The sequence below is a fragment of the Balaenoptera physalus genome (genome assembly GCF_965194825.1).
Source record: "Balaenoptera physalus genome assembly, chromosome: 13".
NCBI lineage: Eukaryota > Metazoa > Chordata > Mammalia > Artiodactyla > Balaenopteridae > Balaenoptera > Balaenoptera physalus.
In genome coordinates, this window is record NC_138892.1 from 30,930,481 (window position 1) to 30,945,312 (window position 14,832).

Consider the following 14,832-nt stretch of genomic DNA (forward strand, 5'->3'; position numbering starts at 1 on the left):
TAGCACAGGCAACAAACATTGGAGACCAGGTACAGGGAAGGTTTGAGGTAGAATCGCAGGACTCACTGGCCCTTAAGGATGTATAGGGTAAGGAGTTTGAAGATATCAGATAATCTTTACGTTTCTCTTAGATAGAAAACATGGTTTCCGTTTTAGACACCCAAATTCTGATGTCTATTTTCTGATGGAACTAGGAATCCAGCTCTCACAATGAGCTGGGAAAAATATGTAGGTCTGAAAGTTATTAGCATGTAGCTAGTACTTGGAGGTTCCAGAATAGGTAAGATAACCCTTAAAAGATCAAGAATGGGGAAAAACAAGTGAGCCTCCCTTAACCCCAAAGAACACCAACATTTTACTCTGGTGTGGTCTGGGCAGTAAAACCAGAACGGTGGAAAGCCAACCAGGAAAGAATTGCCTAATGGTTGCTAGGGGAAAAAGGCGCTTTAAAAAGCCTTTGGCAAATAAATAATGTAAGCAAATTAAGTCAGATGATAACTGAAAGTGAAGCCTGAACTAGGACTGTGGCAGTGGAAGGGGAAAGAAGAGATTATTGGGACTACTTCAAGAAATAATATCTTGAGATGTAATTAAGGTTGTCATTTGTGGGACTATGAGGCAATGTATATTTGTTCGGTGGGATTTTTCCCCACCCTGGAAATACTAATTTTCTTTTCATCATGTGAATTTTTTTCCGCATTAACCAGGTGCCAGATGCAATAAAGAAATGTCAGAGGGCTGGAATTACTGTGAGGATGGTCACTGGTGATAATATTAATACTGCTCGGGCTATTGCTACCAAATGTGGTATTTTACATCCTGGGGAAGATTTCCTGTGCCTAGAAGGTAAAGATTTCAACAGAAGAATACGAAATGAAAAAGGCGAGGTAAGCATTTTTTATTTTTTAAGTTGATATATTTTTAGTATATTAGGAATTTCATTGGACAGATACATCTTGAATACGCACTACGTGTTAGGCATCGCACCTGGATCAGTGCAGCTGTCACCCCAAGAAGCAAAACAGTAGCATTTTAGGAAATAAAGGGGACAAGTGATAAAGAAATTTGCCCTAAAGGGAGTGAGTGCTTCATTTTTTCAGTCTGGGCCCAAGAAGTACAATATGTGTAAGCAACTAATGGGAGATGAGTTTGGAAGGGTTACTATGGAACATGTTTTAGGGGACCCCAAACCCTGCACTACTTACGCTAAGGAGTTTCCATTTTCATAGGCAGTGGGGAGATGGTTAGAATTTGATCTTGTAATGATATATATAACAGCGGTTCTGCGTTAGAGTGACTAGAGATCTTTTTAAAACGCTGATTACTAGGCCCCACCTCAGAGTGTCTTATAAGATAGATCTTGGGTCTCGCTAAGCAATTTCCATTTCTAACAAGTTCCCAGGAGTTGCTGATACCGCTGGTCTGTCCACCACACTTTGAGAACCACTGATACAAATGCTAGGTCGCTAACTTGGAAATAGAAAACTAGGCTTGGGCACGTTTTAACTTTGACAAAAATTTATAGATTGAGCAAGAGCGGATAGACAAGATTTGGCCAAAGCTTCGAGTGCTTGCAAGGTCATCTCCTACTGACAAACATACACTGGTTAAAGGTGAGTAGATTTTACAATTACTCCGCAATTTCTTAATAGAGAAATGCGTTCTGCTTCCTAAAATAGTAATAGATACGGAATATTAGATTGAATCGTGGATATCATCTTCTCCAATAAAATCTAAATACATTTCCTTTTGATACCTTAGGTGAATTGTGTTTATCTTCAGTGATTAAAACAGGATATAACTCCTAATACAACAATTTCTGGAGTTGTTCCTTGCCCAACATCTCAGCAGTTTCCATTTCTCTGTGTTTAATTATTTATTTTTAACTCTGAGTCTGTAAAACTGGCTAGCTAGCATATTCTGCAGAATCACTTTATTATTAATTAAACAGATTGTTTTTACAGCATAAATACTTACTTTTATTTCAGGTATAATTGACAGCACTGTCTCAGAACAACGCCAGGTTGTAGCTGTAACTGGTGATGGTACAAATGATGGCCCAGCATTAAAGAAAGCTGATGTTGGATTTGCAATGGTAGGAACTTAACCTAATTCAAATATTCAGATGTAATTTACTGGCTGGGTTTTCTGTTTGTTTGGTTTGTTTGTTTGTTACTAAATTGCTGTTGATTTTAAACACTGTCCCTCAAGAGTAGCTTAAGGGATAATATGTAAGCCTAAATGGGTTTATACGTCTAATTAGTTTATATAATACCTTTATTTGATGCTGGAAGATGACATGACTTCTTTTGAACAGTTATAATAATATCATACATTTACCTTGTACTCTGTAAAATACATAAATGTCTGTCTTCTCATCTAAACCTTACAGTCCTCTTAAACAGGAGACAGGCTTAGAACAGTTATATGTATTTAAATTAAGAATATGATTAAGAATCTTCCACTCAACTGAAAAAGTCTTAAGGGTAACTTTTAATAGTAATCATTTCATGTATAATAGATGTAATCTTTTTTTTTTTTTTGTAATCTTTTTTGATTGAAAAAAAAGATCTACTTCACCCCACCCAAGTTCTCAATTTATATTTGATTATTAAAAGAGCTAGGAAATTTTAGCATTTCATTATTATTTTCTTTATACTGTAGCCATAATACTGATGAAGTGTTTACTATAAAGTAGTTATCATGAAATACATATGCTACATAAATGTTTAATGATTGAAATTAGATTGTTATATCTTTGAATCCAGTCCTTCTGATTTTTCAGTGTTGGAATGAATCTTTGTACTTTCAGTGCCATAGAAAATTTAAGTATTTTATTTAATTTTAATTTGATTTATTTCATTTTTGGAAAATACAGGTTCATAATCACAATTCTCAAATCCAAAAATCTGAAAACTGAAATTTTTTTTCCTAAATTTGCAGCAGAATCATTTGATTGCAAAAACTATTCTGAATGATATGAGGATGTTATTTGTCCCACTTAATATGAACGTTCATAGTCATTGTAGAGATATTAATGTGTTTTTATGGGATGCTAACCCTCTCTGGGAGAATTTGTGATAGAAGGTATGTGCCTCATTGTCTTGCTAAAGCATGAGAGACTTTGAATTCTGAAACACAGTGTGCCCCCAAGTGTTTCAGAAAGGAGAATATTTATGTGTACCAATGTTTATTTGCATAATTTGCCCCCCTGGTATTTTGCTACTAAAATAGGGGTTTAGCAGAACCACCACCATGGTAGCTGCCTTTTAACAAGAGTGAGGGAGATGGAAGAAGGAAATGATATGGGTAAAGTACCCTCAACCAATAGCTGTGAACCCAAAGATTCCCACCCTGCCCTATCCCAAACTTATTATGGTAAGCAGTGCATTGGTGAGAACTTCTGGAGAGCTGGGAGAAGAAGCTGAAGGGATAAGGAATATTTAAGGGCTTTTCCTTTGGCTGTAAGCAAAACAGGATCATTCATTTTAGAAACACGGGATCACTCATTGCTGCTCTTGAGCATTTGGCAGGATTCTTACTTCTACTTTCATCTGGACAGCTGACCAGGAAGGTATTTATATACAATGCATTTTAATATTAAAAAAAACAAAAAACAAACTTTCTTCCTAAAACTTAGGTGTTTAAGGCAGATACTAAGGGCTTTAAATAAATGCAGGTAAATATAGTAATTCAAACAGAAACACAGTACAGCAGCTGCTCTGTTTGTTTGATTTTTAAGCCTTGAAAGTTTTAGGTCCATTTTACCACTTTTTTTTTTTTAAAGGTAGCATGTCAAAAAAATCTAAATTTATTTTAAATGCACAGAGAAAAACTAAGTGCATAGTGGCTTGGACTTGAAAGCACTCTTGCTCAAGCTTGAATTTACTTTGTATATTTGTTCAGTTCTTCAATTTCATATTTTAAAACTGAAAGTTGAAATTATTTGTCTTGGGCTTTTATTAGATACCCACAAGAAATTGCTTTTGTGTGTGTGTGAGAGATGAAGTGTCTCTTTTTTTAAATTTATTATTTTATTTTATTTATTTTTGTCTGTGTTGGGTCTTTGTTGCTGTGCGCAGGCTTTCTCTAGTTGGAGCGAGCAGGGGCTACTCTTTGATGTGGTGCGCGTGCTTCTCACTGCGGTGGCTTCTCTTGTTGCGGAGCACGGGCTCTAGGCACGTGGGCTTCAGTAGTTGTGGCTCACGAGCTCAGTAGTTGTGGCTCACGGGCTCTAGAGCACAGGCTCAGTAGTTTTGGCGCACCGGCTTAGTTGCTCCGCGGCATGTAGGATCTTCCCAGACCAGGGCTCGAACCCGTGTCCCCTGCATTGGCAGGCAGATTCTTAACCACTGCGCCACCAGGGAAGCCCAAGAAATTGCTATTGATTATTTCTTTTTAAACCTGTGTCTTATTTTTCAGGCAGAAATAGCATTTTAAAACACTCTATTCTCTGTCTCTCTGTTTATATATATAGGTGTGTGTGTGTGTATGTATACACACACACACACTTACATTTAGTAAATTCAACATTAAGATAAAATTTACAACAATAAATTAAAGGGACTTTAATGTGAGTACATTGCAAAGAGGCCTGGCATTTTCCCCTGTTTAGCCACTCCTTTTAGAATTCCTTTAGATAGCAAGCTTCCATGCTGTGTTTAAAATATGATTACATTATTTTTTAAATTATATTGCATTATTCTTACCAAAATTCAGTTAACCACACATGTACAGATATTTCTGTCATCATACACTGAATGCCATGATGTATTTCTGTAACCAAATATGCATCTGTGGTAGTAAAATCTTCCCTAAGGTAATTAAAATATCTTCATTTAATTTAAAGTGTTTTTAGACTTTGGGTTAATAATAATTTGTTTCTCCTCCAAACATTAAGAAGCTGTTTTCAATATTCTGGGCCAGAAACATTACAGGTGAGTAGTTGCTGCCTCCTAAAGGTTCAGCACACAAGGAAGTAAACCATTGAAGCACGGTGGCAGCCAGTGAAGGACTAAACACTGCACAGAGAGTGCCTCAAGGAAGAAGTCCTTGACTCTGCCTGTAGAGACTGGGGAGAGTTTTCTGAAAGAGGTGCCATTTGAATGGAGAGAGGGAGAAAAGTACTGCCAAGAGACCCTTCTAGAATTGCAAGTAGTTTAACTTCACTAGAAGAGGGTGTGGTGTTGGTGGGTACTGGAATGTGACGATCAGAAGGGCCTTGAATATGAAGATGAGGAATTTGTTCTTGTATCCTGTAGATGAGCACTTCCCAAGCAGACTTCTCATGCAGTAAAACAAATTTGGAGACTCACAATGCATGCTAGCATACAGCTCTTAAGAAGCTTATAAAAAGCTGTTTTAACGTTTTTTGATGGAGAGTTTCCCAAACTTGTTTCACTATGGAACTAGTTTTTATTTGGACACCAATTAACATCTTAAAGTAGCTTTTTAAATTTTGAAAGATTTTGAACAAGGGAGTGTGAGATTTGCATTTGCAAAAGATGGAGGATGATTAGAGGCAAGGAAACCTGTTGGGTTTAGATGTGTTAAATATGTTGCACATTAAAAGTAAAGTATACAGGGAATTCCCTGGTATTCCCTGGCGGGCCAGTGGTTAGGACTCCGTGCTTTCACTGCCGAGGGCTCCGGTTCAGTCCCTGGTCGGGGAACTAAGATGCCACAAGCGGCACAGTGCAGCCGAAAAAAAGAAAAAAAAAAAAAAAAGTAAAGTATACAGATTAGGAGTTAGAGACTAAAATTTGAAATTAAGATTGCTCCTTCATGGAGTATTTTGAGAAAAACTTGTTTTGGACTTTGTGTTTATCAAAACAATATTGCATAGCATTTAAAAAGTCAAACAGTTCTATAAGACTTAATAACTATGTCCCCTACCACATATCATTTCTTCCAGCTAATTTTTTGACTAAAGAAAACCAACTATTTTCACTGTTTGTTTTCCTTAGTTGTTTGCCTCCATGTACCTAAATGGCATGATTACAAGGGTTTTTTAATTTTTTTATATTTTTAAATTAATTTTTATTGGAGTATAGTGCTTTACAATGTTGTGTTAGTTTCTACTGTACAGAAAAGTGAATCAGCTATATGTATACATATATCCACTCTTTTTTGGATTTCCTTCCCATTTAGGTCACCACAGAGCACTGAGTAGAGTTCCCTGTGTTATACAGTAGGTTCTCACTAGTTATCTATTTTATACATAGTATCAATAGTGTATATATGTCAATCCCAATCTCCCAGTTCATAGGTTTTTGTTTGTTTGTTTGTTTGTTTTTTAATTTTATTTATTTATTTATTTTTTGGCTGTGTTGGGTCTTCACTTCCGCGCGAGGGCCTCCTCCAGCCGTGGCAAGCGGGGGCCACTCTTCATCGCGGTGCGCGGGCCTCTCACTGTCGCGGCCTCTCTTGTTGCGGAGCACAGGCTCCAGACACGCAGGCTCAGTAGTTGTGGCTCACGGGCCCAGCAGCTCCGCGGCATGTGGGATCTTCCCAGACCAGGGCCCGAACCCGTGTCCCCTGCATCGGCAGGCAGACTCTCAACCACTGCGCCACCAGGGAAGCCCCCATAGGTTTTTTATTGTTTTAATATAAAGCATTTGTTAATGACTCTTCATTAAGGAAGATAAGGATTTAGCACTTTCACAGGCACACAGACACCTGTATGCATTCATGCACACTACCTATCCTGTTACTCTTCCATCAGAGTTAGAGGTCAGTCAATATACCGTCCTTATTGTGATTAGAAATGCTGTTCCAAGCTGAGCCATGTGGTCTGTTATAATTACTTTTACTTCCTTGCACAACTTTTTGTATTCCCTATACATTTTCTTTTTCAATTCACTTTTTAATCTTTAAATTATTTATCTATCTATTTTCTTAGTTTTTTTATGTACTTAATACTAATTCATCACTCCTTTCATTACGTCAGAGACATCAGGTACTTTTACCAGTTTTGCCTTCTTAGAGATCCCTCTCCCAGATCTTCTGATGTGCTTCAATCTGGACTGTTTGCTAAGCCTGCTACACAGCTGTCTCTTCTTTCTCCATACCTAAGAATTTCCTTTTCCTCTCTCTTATGTTAGATTTTGAATTTCCTGAATTTGATGTCAGTGTCTTTTTTGGTTTACTCTCTAATGTAGTAAAGCCATCTCCTCCAATAGATCCCTGAGAAAAAGGGTTCATGAGAGTTAAACTTTTTCATAACTTTTATGACTGAAATCTCTATTCTCTCCTCAAAGAATCCTCCTTGATACTTAGTCTGACTTGGTATAAAAATCTAGGTTGACAGTAATTTTCACTCAGAATTTTGAATTTGTACCTCCATTGTTATTACATACCATTTTGAATTGTGAACCTCCTTCCCCCCTGCCACACACAGACACACTTTTTGGAGGTATATAAGTCTTTCCTTTGTTCTCAGTCCTCTGAAATGTCGTGATGGTTTGTCTTAGGGCAACTTTTTACTATGAAAACTCATTTTCTTCAATTTTGTGAAATTTTCTTATACTCGTCTTATGTCTTCTCCAGTGTCTCTTCTTTGTGGGATAGTCCCCTCTGATTTTTGAACCTCTTGGACTTACCTTATTATCTTGTCTCTTTTTTCCTGTCTACCATACCTTTGTCATCTTGCAGGAATATTTCCTCAACTTCTGTTGTTTTTTCATTTCTGTGATCATATATTTAATTTCCAAGAGTTGTTTTTGGATCTCTGAGTTCTTGTTCTTGTTTCATTGCTGACCTTTTGCCTTTCTAAGGATTTGATTTTTTTTAATAAAAATCAGCTTTTATCTCTGTGTAGTGTTTGTGTCTCCATATGCCTTTTGGTTTAGTCTCTGTCTTTCAGGTTAGTGCTTTCTTCAGATGTCAAAGTGATTCTTGGTTGTCTCTGCATATTTTACCAGTAGAAAGCTGAAAAGCTGGAAAGCCTTAGGCCTCTAAGTGGGATTTATTGACCAGAAGCTTCCCAGTAAAGTGATCTGGCTTGGCCATTTCACTTCCTTAGGGTACCTTGAATTTTCAGTATTTTTAGGTCTCTTCTCCTATGATGGTCAGATTTTCAGGAAAGAATTTTCAAATGTGCTGCCTAGAGGGCAATCCTGAATACTGGTATTCTGGGAAACAAGTAGAAAAAGGAGGGTAGTGGTCTCTACATTCATTAAACAGAGTTACTCTTAACCCCTTTTTTTCAATATAGCACCTCCTATACTCAGCAGCACTTGGTATCCTTCAGTCTAAACGTTCTCTGTTATACCCTCCCTAGTAAATTAGCAGGCAGTCTTCTGCCAGGTTAGAGGAAGTGGCAGACTTCCTGGTTGCGTGGATGTGGGAAGGGACTCGGAGGCTCTAGCTGCCTTTTCTTTTAATTTTGTTATTAAAATGTAACGCACATACAGGAAAGTGTCTGTGTCATAAGTAAACACTGAATGGATTATCACAAGTAAACAGACCTGTTCTATGCAAGGCAAGAAATAGAATATGACCTATGCCCCCAGATGCCTCAACCACACTCCCTTCTAATTACGGCCGTGTCTCTCTGCAGAGATAACCAGTATTCTGAAGATTCCTTTTGTCTGGTTTTGAACTTCGTACATAAGAATCATATATCATGTATTATTCTGAGTCCGTCTTCCTTTATTCATCATTTTTCATGTGAGATTCATCTGTGTTATTGTATATAGCTGTAGTTCACTCATTTTTATCAGTCCACAACTTATTAATCCATCCCATTCCACTGTTGAGGGACATTGTTATTCTTAGTTTAGGCCCTCTAAGTACTGCTTCAGCGTCTTCGGTAGACTTTAAGAATCCTCCTGTTCTTTTTCACGCCTTCACCCCTACCTCCAGTGCTGCCTGGTGCTGCCGAGTCCTGAGCCTTACATAAGAGAGTCCTGTAGTGCAGAAAGGCTGCTACTCTGCTCTCCTACTGTTGATTTAGGATTCAGCTTTCTGGAGTGTGCTGAGTTTGTTCCTACTTGGTTATCTGCTTTCCAGCCTCTTAAGATGTTTTTGCAGTGTCTCTTTTCCCACTAACTTTTTGACTTTGTTTTTATTTTTTAATTAAAAAAAAAAAATCTTTTAGTGTGACTTTTGGAAGGAACTTGGGTAGTGCCTTTGGAAGGAACTTGGGTAGTGCCTGTGTCCATTCCTCTTTTTGTTTTTTTAAACTCAATTTGAACATTATTGTCAATGCCTCATTCATTATGTTCGATTTCTGCTGAGATAGAATGTCTTTCTGAGAGATAGTACAATATCTTAGACTAACTATATTACCCCCTTTTATGGTAAATTTAAGTCAATAATTATTAAGTATAATGGTAAATTTTTGTTTATAAAATATATATTATCCTTTCAAATATTTAAAGGTTATATTTTAAACATTCAGTCTAATTCACAGAAATTTTCTTTAATAGGGTATCGCTGGAACTGACGTAGCTAAAGAAGCATCTGATATTATTCTCACAGATGACAACTTTACAAGCATTGTTAAAGCAGTTATGTGGGGACGAAATGTCTATGATAGCATCTCAAAATTCCTTCAGTTCCAGCTTACTGTTAATGTAGTAGCAGTGATTGTGGCTTTCACGGGCGCCTGTATTACTCAAGTAGGTTGACAATTTATTCATTAAAACTTGTTTATTTTAGAGCAAAGATGTGTATAATCTACCTTTTTAAAGTACTTAAATATTTAAATAAGTTGAAGCTTAGTATTTTAGGTTAATTCATATAAAAATGTAATCCTGTTCTGTTAAGTTTTTAAATAGAAACGGCTTCCTGAGAATTGCAGAGTCCCTGAATAGTTGTAAATGTCTATTAAGAAACCTGTCTTTTCTAGGATTCACCGCTTAAGGCTGTGCAGATGCTCTGGGTAAATCTCATAATGGATACGCTCGCTTCCCTGGCTCTGGCAACTGAACCCCCCACTGAGTCTCTCCTGCTTCGGAAGCCTTATGGTAGAAATAAGCCTCTCATCTCACGCACAATGATGAAGAATATTTTGGGTCATGCATTCTATCAGCTTGTAGTAGTCTTTACACTCTTGTTTGCTGGTAAGAATTTAATGCCTGATAAAGTTTCAGTTGTTTCTGTTCCAAGCTAATATCCCAGATGGTTTTAATGTTACAAATTTTTCAAGAATATAAGTTATTTTCTTTCTGACTCCCCATTTATCTTTAATTTCTTCTGTTTATCAGTGGATCCTTAGTACATTTTGAGAGGCAGTGTGATAGATTGGGGCAGTGGGGGAGTAAAAAGAGTCCTAATTTCTTGTCCTTGGCTTTACCACTAACTTAGATATGTGATCCTGAACATGTCACCATAGTTTTGGGGGCTTCCGTTTCCTCCTGTATAAAATAAAAGAGGGTTGTACTAGAGAATCCCAGGTCCCTTCCAACTCTTTCTGTGCTGCCGTTTGAGAGCAAAGAAAGGTCTGACTAGGTTTTATTGCATACTTCCTTGAAATGTTAAATTATTTTGTATGATAATTACAAAATGGTAATTTTTCATTCTTTCAGGAGAAAAGTTTTTTGATATTGATAGTGGAAGAAATGCTCCTTTGCATGCTCCTCCATCGGAACATTATACTATTGTTTTTAATACCTTTGTACTGATGCAACTTTTCAACGAAATAAATGCTCGGAAAATTCATGGTGAAAGAAATGTGTTTGAAGGAATCTTTAATAATGCCATCTTCTGCACAATTGTTTTAGGCACATTTGTGGTACAGGTGGGTAATTGTAAAAGATAGTTTCAAATATGATTATTATGTGGAGATCTTAGGTGAACAGGTGGCTTGTTCCAGAAATTACTTGACTGCAATGTGTGGGCCTTCTGTGTATTGCCTTGATGACATCAAAAGAACTCGAGTGAAAATTTGCCCCATCCTGAAATTCTACGTGTGAATGAGTACATTAAACTAATACTACTTTAATTGCACTACTGGTTCTGTGGCTGTGATACTTCACACTCACTGTGATTCTGATTATTCTACATTGTTATTATGAAAACTGTTGTAATTTTTATGTTATTTAAGGCCAGTCTTATAGTCAACCACTTTTTAGTCCAGCTAGAGTGATCCCTTAATTGCTTCTAGCAATTAATAGTAGTTGTATTTGTACAGTTGAGTTCATTATTAAAAAATAAAAGGTTTTGAAATGAATATTTTAAAATCCATGTGATTCTGAATGGCCTCATCCAGACCTGCTACGTGCCAGTTTTCCATTTTGTAATATTGTCAAAACAAAGTAGAAGAGGAGTGGGAGAATGCGGTGTGAGAAGTGGGGTTGAGATGAAATAGAAAGGACCGAATTTTCCCATTTTTATAAAGGTCATTCTAAGGACAAAACTAAGTATCACTTTACATATGGTAAATTTTATATAATTATATACTATACCTATGTTTTTATATCATCTTGGATTCTATGGTACTCCTCTATGTAAATGGTTGTTATTAGCAGAATCTGGAATCAAAGCAGGTAAGTGAATATGGTGCATGATCACACCAGGAAGTCAGTAAGCACAGTAAGATTTAAACTTAAAAGGTGAGCTTTTCAACAATAGAATCAAACAGGATGGTGCTAGTTTCAAAATGAAGATCTAAGAATTTTGAAGTTTATTCAGTCTATACCTTGTGTACTGTGGATACCGAAACCAAAACCCTAGACTTAATTATTTCTGTGCAGACTGTTTCTGTTTTAGCTTTCAACTTCTGTAAACTTTAGGGGAAGTGTTGCTTACTTGCTGTGTAGTTTCTGGAAGTATTTTATAAAAAAATCATTGTTCATGACATACTAAAATTTTAGTTTTTACTTACTATTAAAGTTAGGTTTATTTTATCTGTTTTTAATATATGGGGATTGCAAAAATGTAACTGCCTGTCTCTCTATCAAGCAAGTCTGATAAAACTTAGTTCCTCGCATAGGTTGATATACCCAAAACAGTTGATGGTAGGGTGTCATTCTTCAATGCCTTCGTGCTACTCAAAGTGTGGTCTGTGGACCAGCTACTGGTCTGTTCATTACAAGTCCACAATGAGATAAGGAGCATGGGCCAGAGTATAAGTCAACAACTTCACTAAATAAATTTATTCTTGATTATTCCTCTAGATAATAATTGTGCAGTTTGGTGGAAAACCTTTCAGTTGTTCAGAACTTTCAATAGAACAGTGGCTATGGTCAATATTCCTAGGAATGGGAACGTTACTCTGGGGCCAGGTAAAAAAATCTCATCATTTTTTGTTCAAACCTACAGTGATTTTTTAAAAAAATTTCTAGTGTGTGTATTCTTTAATCAGTTCTATAACTTGATTCTAAGTAGTTTTCATTCTGTTTTTTAGAACAAGTTTTACAATTGTTATTAAGTTGATGCATTTATAACTGGTTAGAATGCTGATATCTGTATCTTTCGCTCTATGACCTACTTTTGCATTTTCAGATTTAATATTTTAATAAAATATTATATACTTTAGACTTTTTATCATTTTGTTATGTAATTTAATACAAGTGTAGCATTGGAAAAATCTTGAGTTTCAGTTGATGTGAAGAATGTTTCTATAAAAATACTGGTATCTGGAAAAATAGGCCACAAAATGACATTTTAGATTATTTGGATCAAATGGCTTCAACAGTGTACGTATAAAATACAATGCCTGAAAAATTAGATATCCTTAATCTTCACTATGGGTAGCTGACTTGCAGATATATGTCATTATTTTTTAAAAGATAAGTGGTAACGGTGTGTGTGCTGTTCATTTTAAATCCATTACCATCACTATAAAACTGATAGAATCTGTACCAACATTTTCATAAATGAAAACTAGCCTATGTTATGGTGTGTAACTGATGTGAGCTAATTTACTGTCATTTTGCAAGTCAGTCAGACTGAATATTCAGATTGTACTTAACCTTAACTCAGTCTTTATGTGCCTTTTATCTCACCTTTTTCTTAATTGTGTTTCTAGGTTCTGAGGTTTCTCTTCTTACTCATTATAAAGACCTCTTTCATTGAGATCTTCTTTTAAGCAGGATCCATACTGGGCCCACAGTTGTTTTTTTTTTTATTACCGTTCTAGTTACTTTATAATGTTCCCTCACAGGCAAAACCAAACCCTACAACCTCCCCCAAAATCTGGCTAATTTCAGGAAGAGGAAATTCAGTACAGTGTACATGCCTAACAGGCATCAGTTACTGTCTTTGATTGACGTCGTCTATTGATTTTAAGTGTGCGATGGTAGAAAGCACTGATTTTGTTGGTCAGGAAACCTAGGGTCTTAGTCACTCCATGAACAAGTCACTTCCAGTGTCTCTGAACCTGTTTCATCTCTAAAATGAGGTGGTTGGACTACAAGTTCTCTGAGCAGTTCTGATTCTGACTGCATGCCTGTTTCTCCCAGTTTCCTTAAGGAATGGCTGTGAACACCTATAAGTTCATACATATTGGTATTTTGGTATTTTTTATGCCTTCTCGGGCATCTGTTCCTGTTTGGTGTCATTCTCAATCAGTATTAATCCAATTTTAAATAGTTGTACTTTTTGAAAATAAATACATTGAATAAACAAAAGCTATTTTCAGCTCAGCCTTGAAGATTTTCTGAATTTTGGTATGTTTTTTTCTCATTGAATTCTTAAAGCACTAATGAAATGTAAACTTCTTTTGCATCATATAAGATCACCTATTTTCATTTTATTTGAAATAAATATCATTAATATGAGTTTAAGGAAATATGTATATATCAAAGCATGGTTGTATAATTTACTGTCTTGAATGTCCTAAATAAAATATGAAAATGTAATCAGGTTATTTCCATTCAGGAAAACTTTTTAGCCTTCAAACTTAAATCTTTTGTGTAGCTAAGAGAAGAATATTTTTTGTTCTGAGAAAGAAAGCCTCTGATGGACAGGATCTCATTGCTTCATTGGTAAAGATAGTTGGCTATACTTGCAACTTTCCATACCTTTTTTGTATTAAAGTTGATCGGTTTAATTGTAGTTTGATATGATTTGTTTCTAAGTTCTTTCCCCTGTGTTGTAGCTTATTTCAACAATTCCAACTAGCCGTTTAAAATTCCTAAAAGAAGCTGGTCATGGAACACAAAAGGAAGAAATACCTGAGGAGGAGTTAGCAGAGGACGTGGAAGAGATTGATCACGCTGAGCGGGAGTTACGGCGTGGCCAGATCTTGTGGTTTAGAGGTCTGAACAGAATCCAAACGCAGGTATGGGTCTGGTGGAGAGGTAGGAGAGACGATGGGAGCGGGAGCCGAGGGCTTTGCACCTGGGGAGGAGGTTTGAATGTGCTCCTTTGCTTCCTTTCTAGCCTCCCCAACCCACAAAACTTATTCTTTTGAAAAATAGTACTGGTGCCTGGAATGAGTGAAAGTTTTAACTGACCATGAAAGAATGTGTCTATATGCCCCTAAGCTCCTTTTTTCCTAGCTTTTTTCCCCCCCTTCATCTCCAAATGCTACTCTTGCCTATTTATCTGCTCTGTAAAAAGTGCCTTTTTCTTTACTTTTTATATGTTGATAGATGGAATGGTCCTTTCTCTTGTTCTCTCTCTCTCTTGCTGAGCAAGCTGTCACAATCTCTGATTCCTTGCAGATGGATGTAGTGAATGCTTTCCAGAGTGGAAGTTCCATTCAGGGGGCTCTAAGGCGGCAACCCTCCATCGCCAGCCAGCATCATGATGTAACAAATATTTCTACCCCTACACATGTAGTGTTTTCCTCTTCTACTGCTTCTACTACTGTGGGGTGTGAGTGTGTGTTCCTAAGTGCATGAAATTAACATTTCCTACTTCACACACCTAACGTTTCTC

At 36.6% G+C, this 14,832-nt stretch overlaps 1 protein-coding gene across 12 annotated transcripts in view; it reads left to right on the forward strand.

Moving 5' to 3' along the window:
- Positions 1-14,832, forward strand: part of ATP2B1 (ATPase plasma membrane Ca2+ transporting 1) — a 133,086-nt gene that overhangs the window by 105,817 nt on the left and 12,437 nt on the right. For 5 of the 12 annotated variants that reach the window (XM_082418883.1, XM_082418894.1, XM_082418892.1 and 2 more), the window contains 9 exons: positions 708-887; positions 1,526-1,613; positions 1,989-2,095; positions 9,432-9,623; positions 9,854-10,067; positions 10,533-10,744; positions 12,123-12,230; positions 14,048-14,230; positions 14,616-14,702. In XM_082418883.1, coding sequence (XP_082275009.1) covers positions 708-887; positions 1,526-1,613; positions 1,989-2,095; positions 9,432-9,623; positions 9,854-10,067; positions 10,533-10,744; positions 12,123-12,230; positions 14,048-14,230; positions 14,616-14,702 — 1,371 coding nt within the window. Of the gene's footprint in view, positions 1-707; positions 888-1,525; positions 1,614-1,988; positions 2,096-9,431; positions 9,624-9,853; positions 10,068-10,532; positions 10,745-12,122; positions 12,231-14,047; positions 14,231-14,615; positions 14,770-14,832 lie in introns of all 12 variants that reach the window. The other 7 variants (XM_082418884.1, XM_082418889.1, XM_082418886.1 and 4 more) reach the window with 5 other exon arrangements.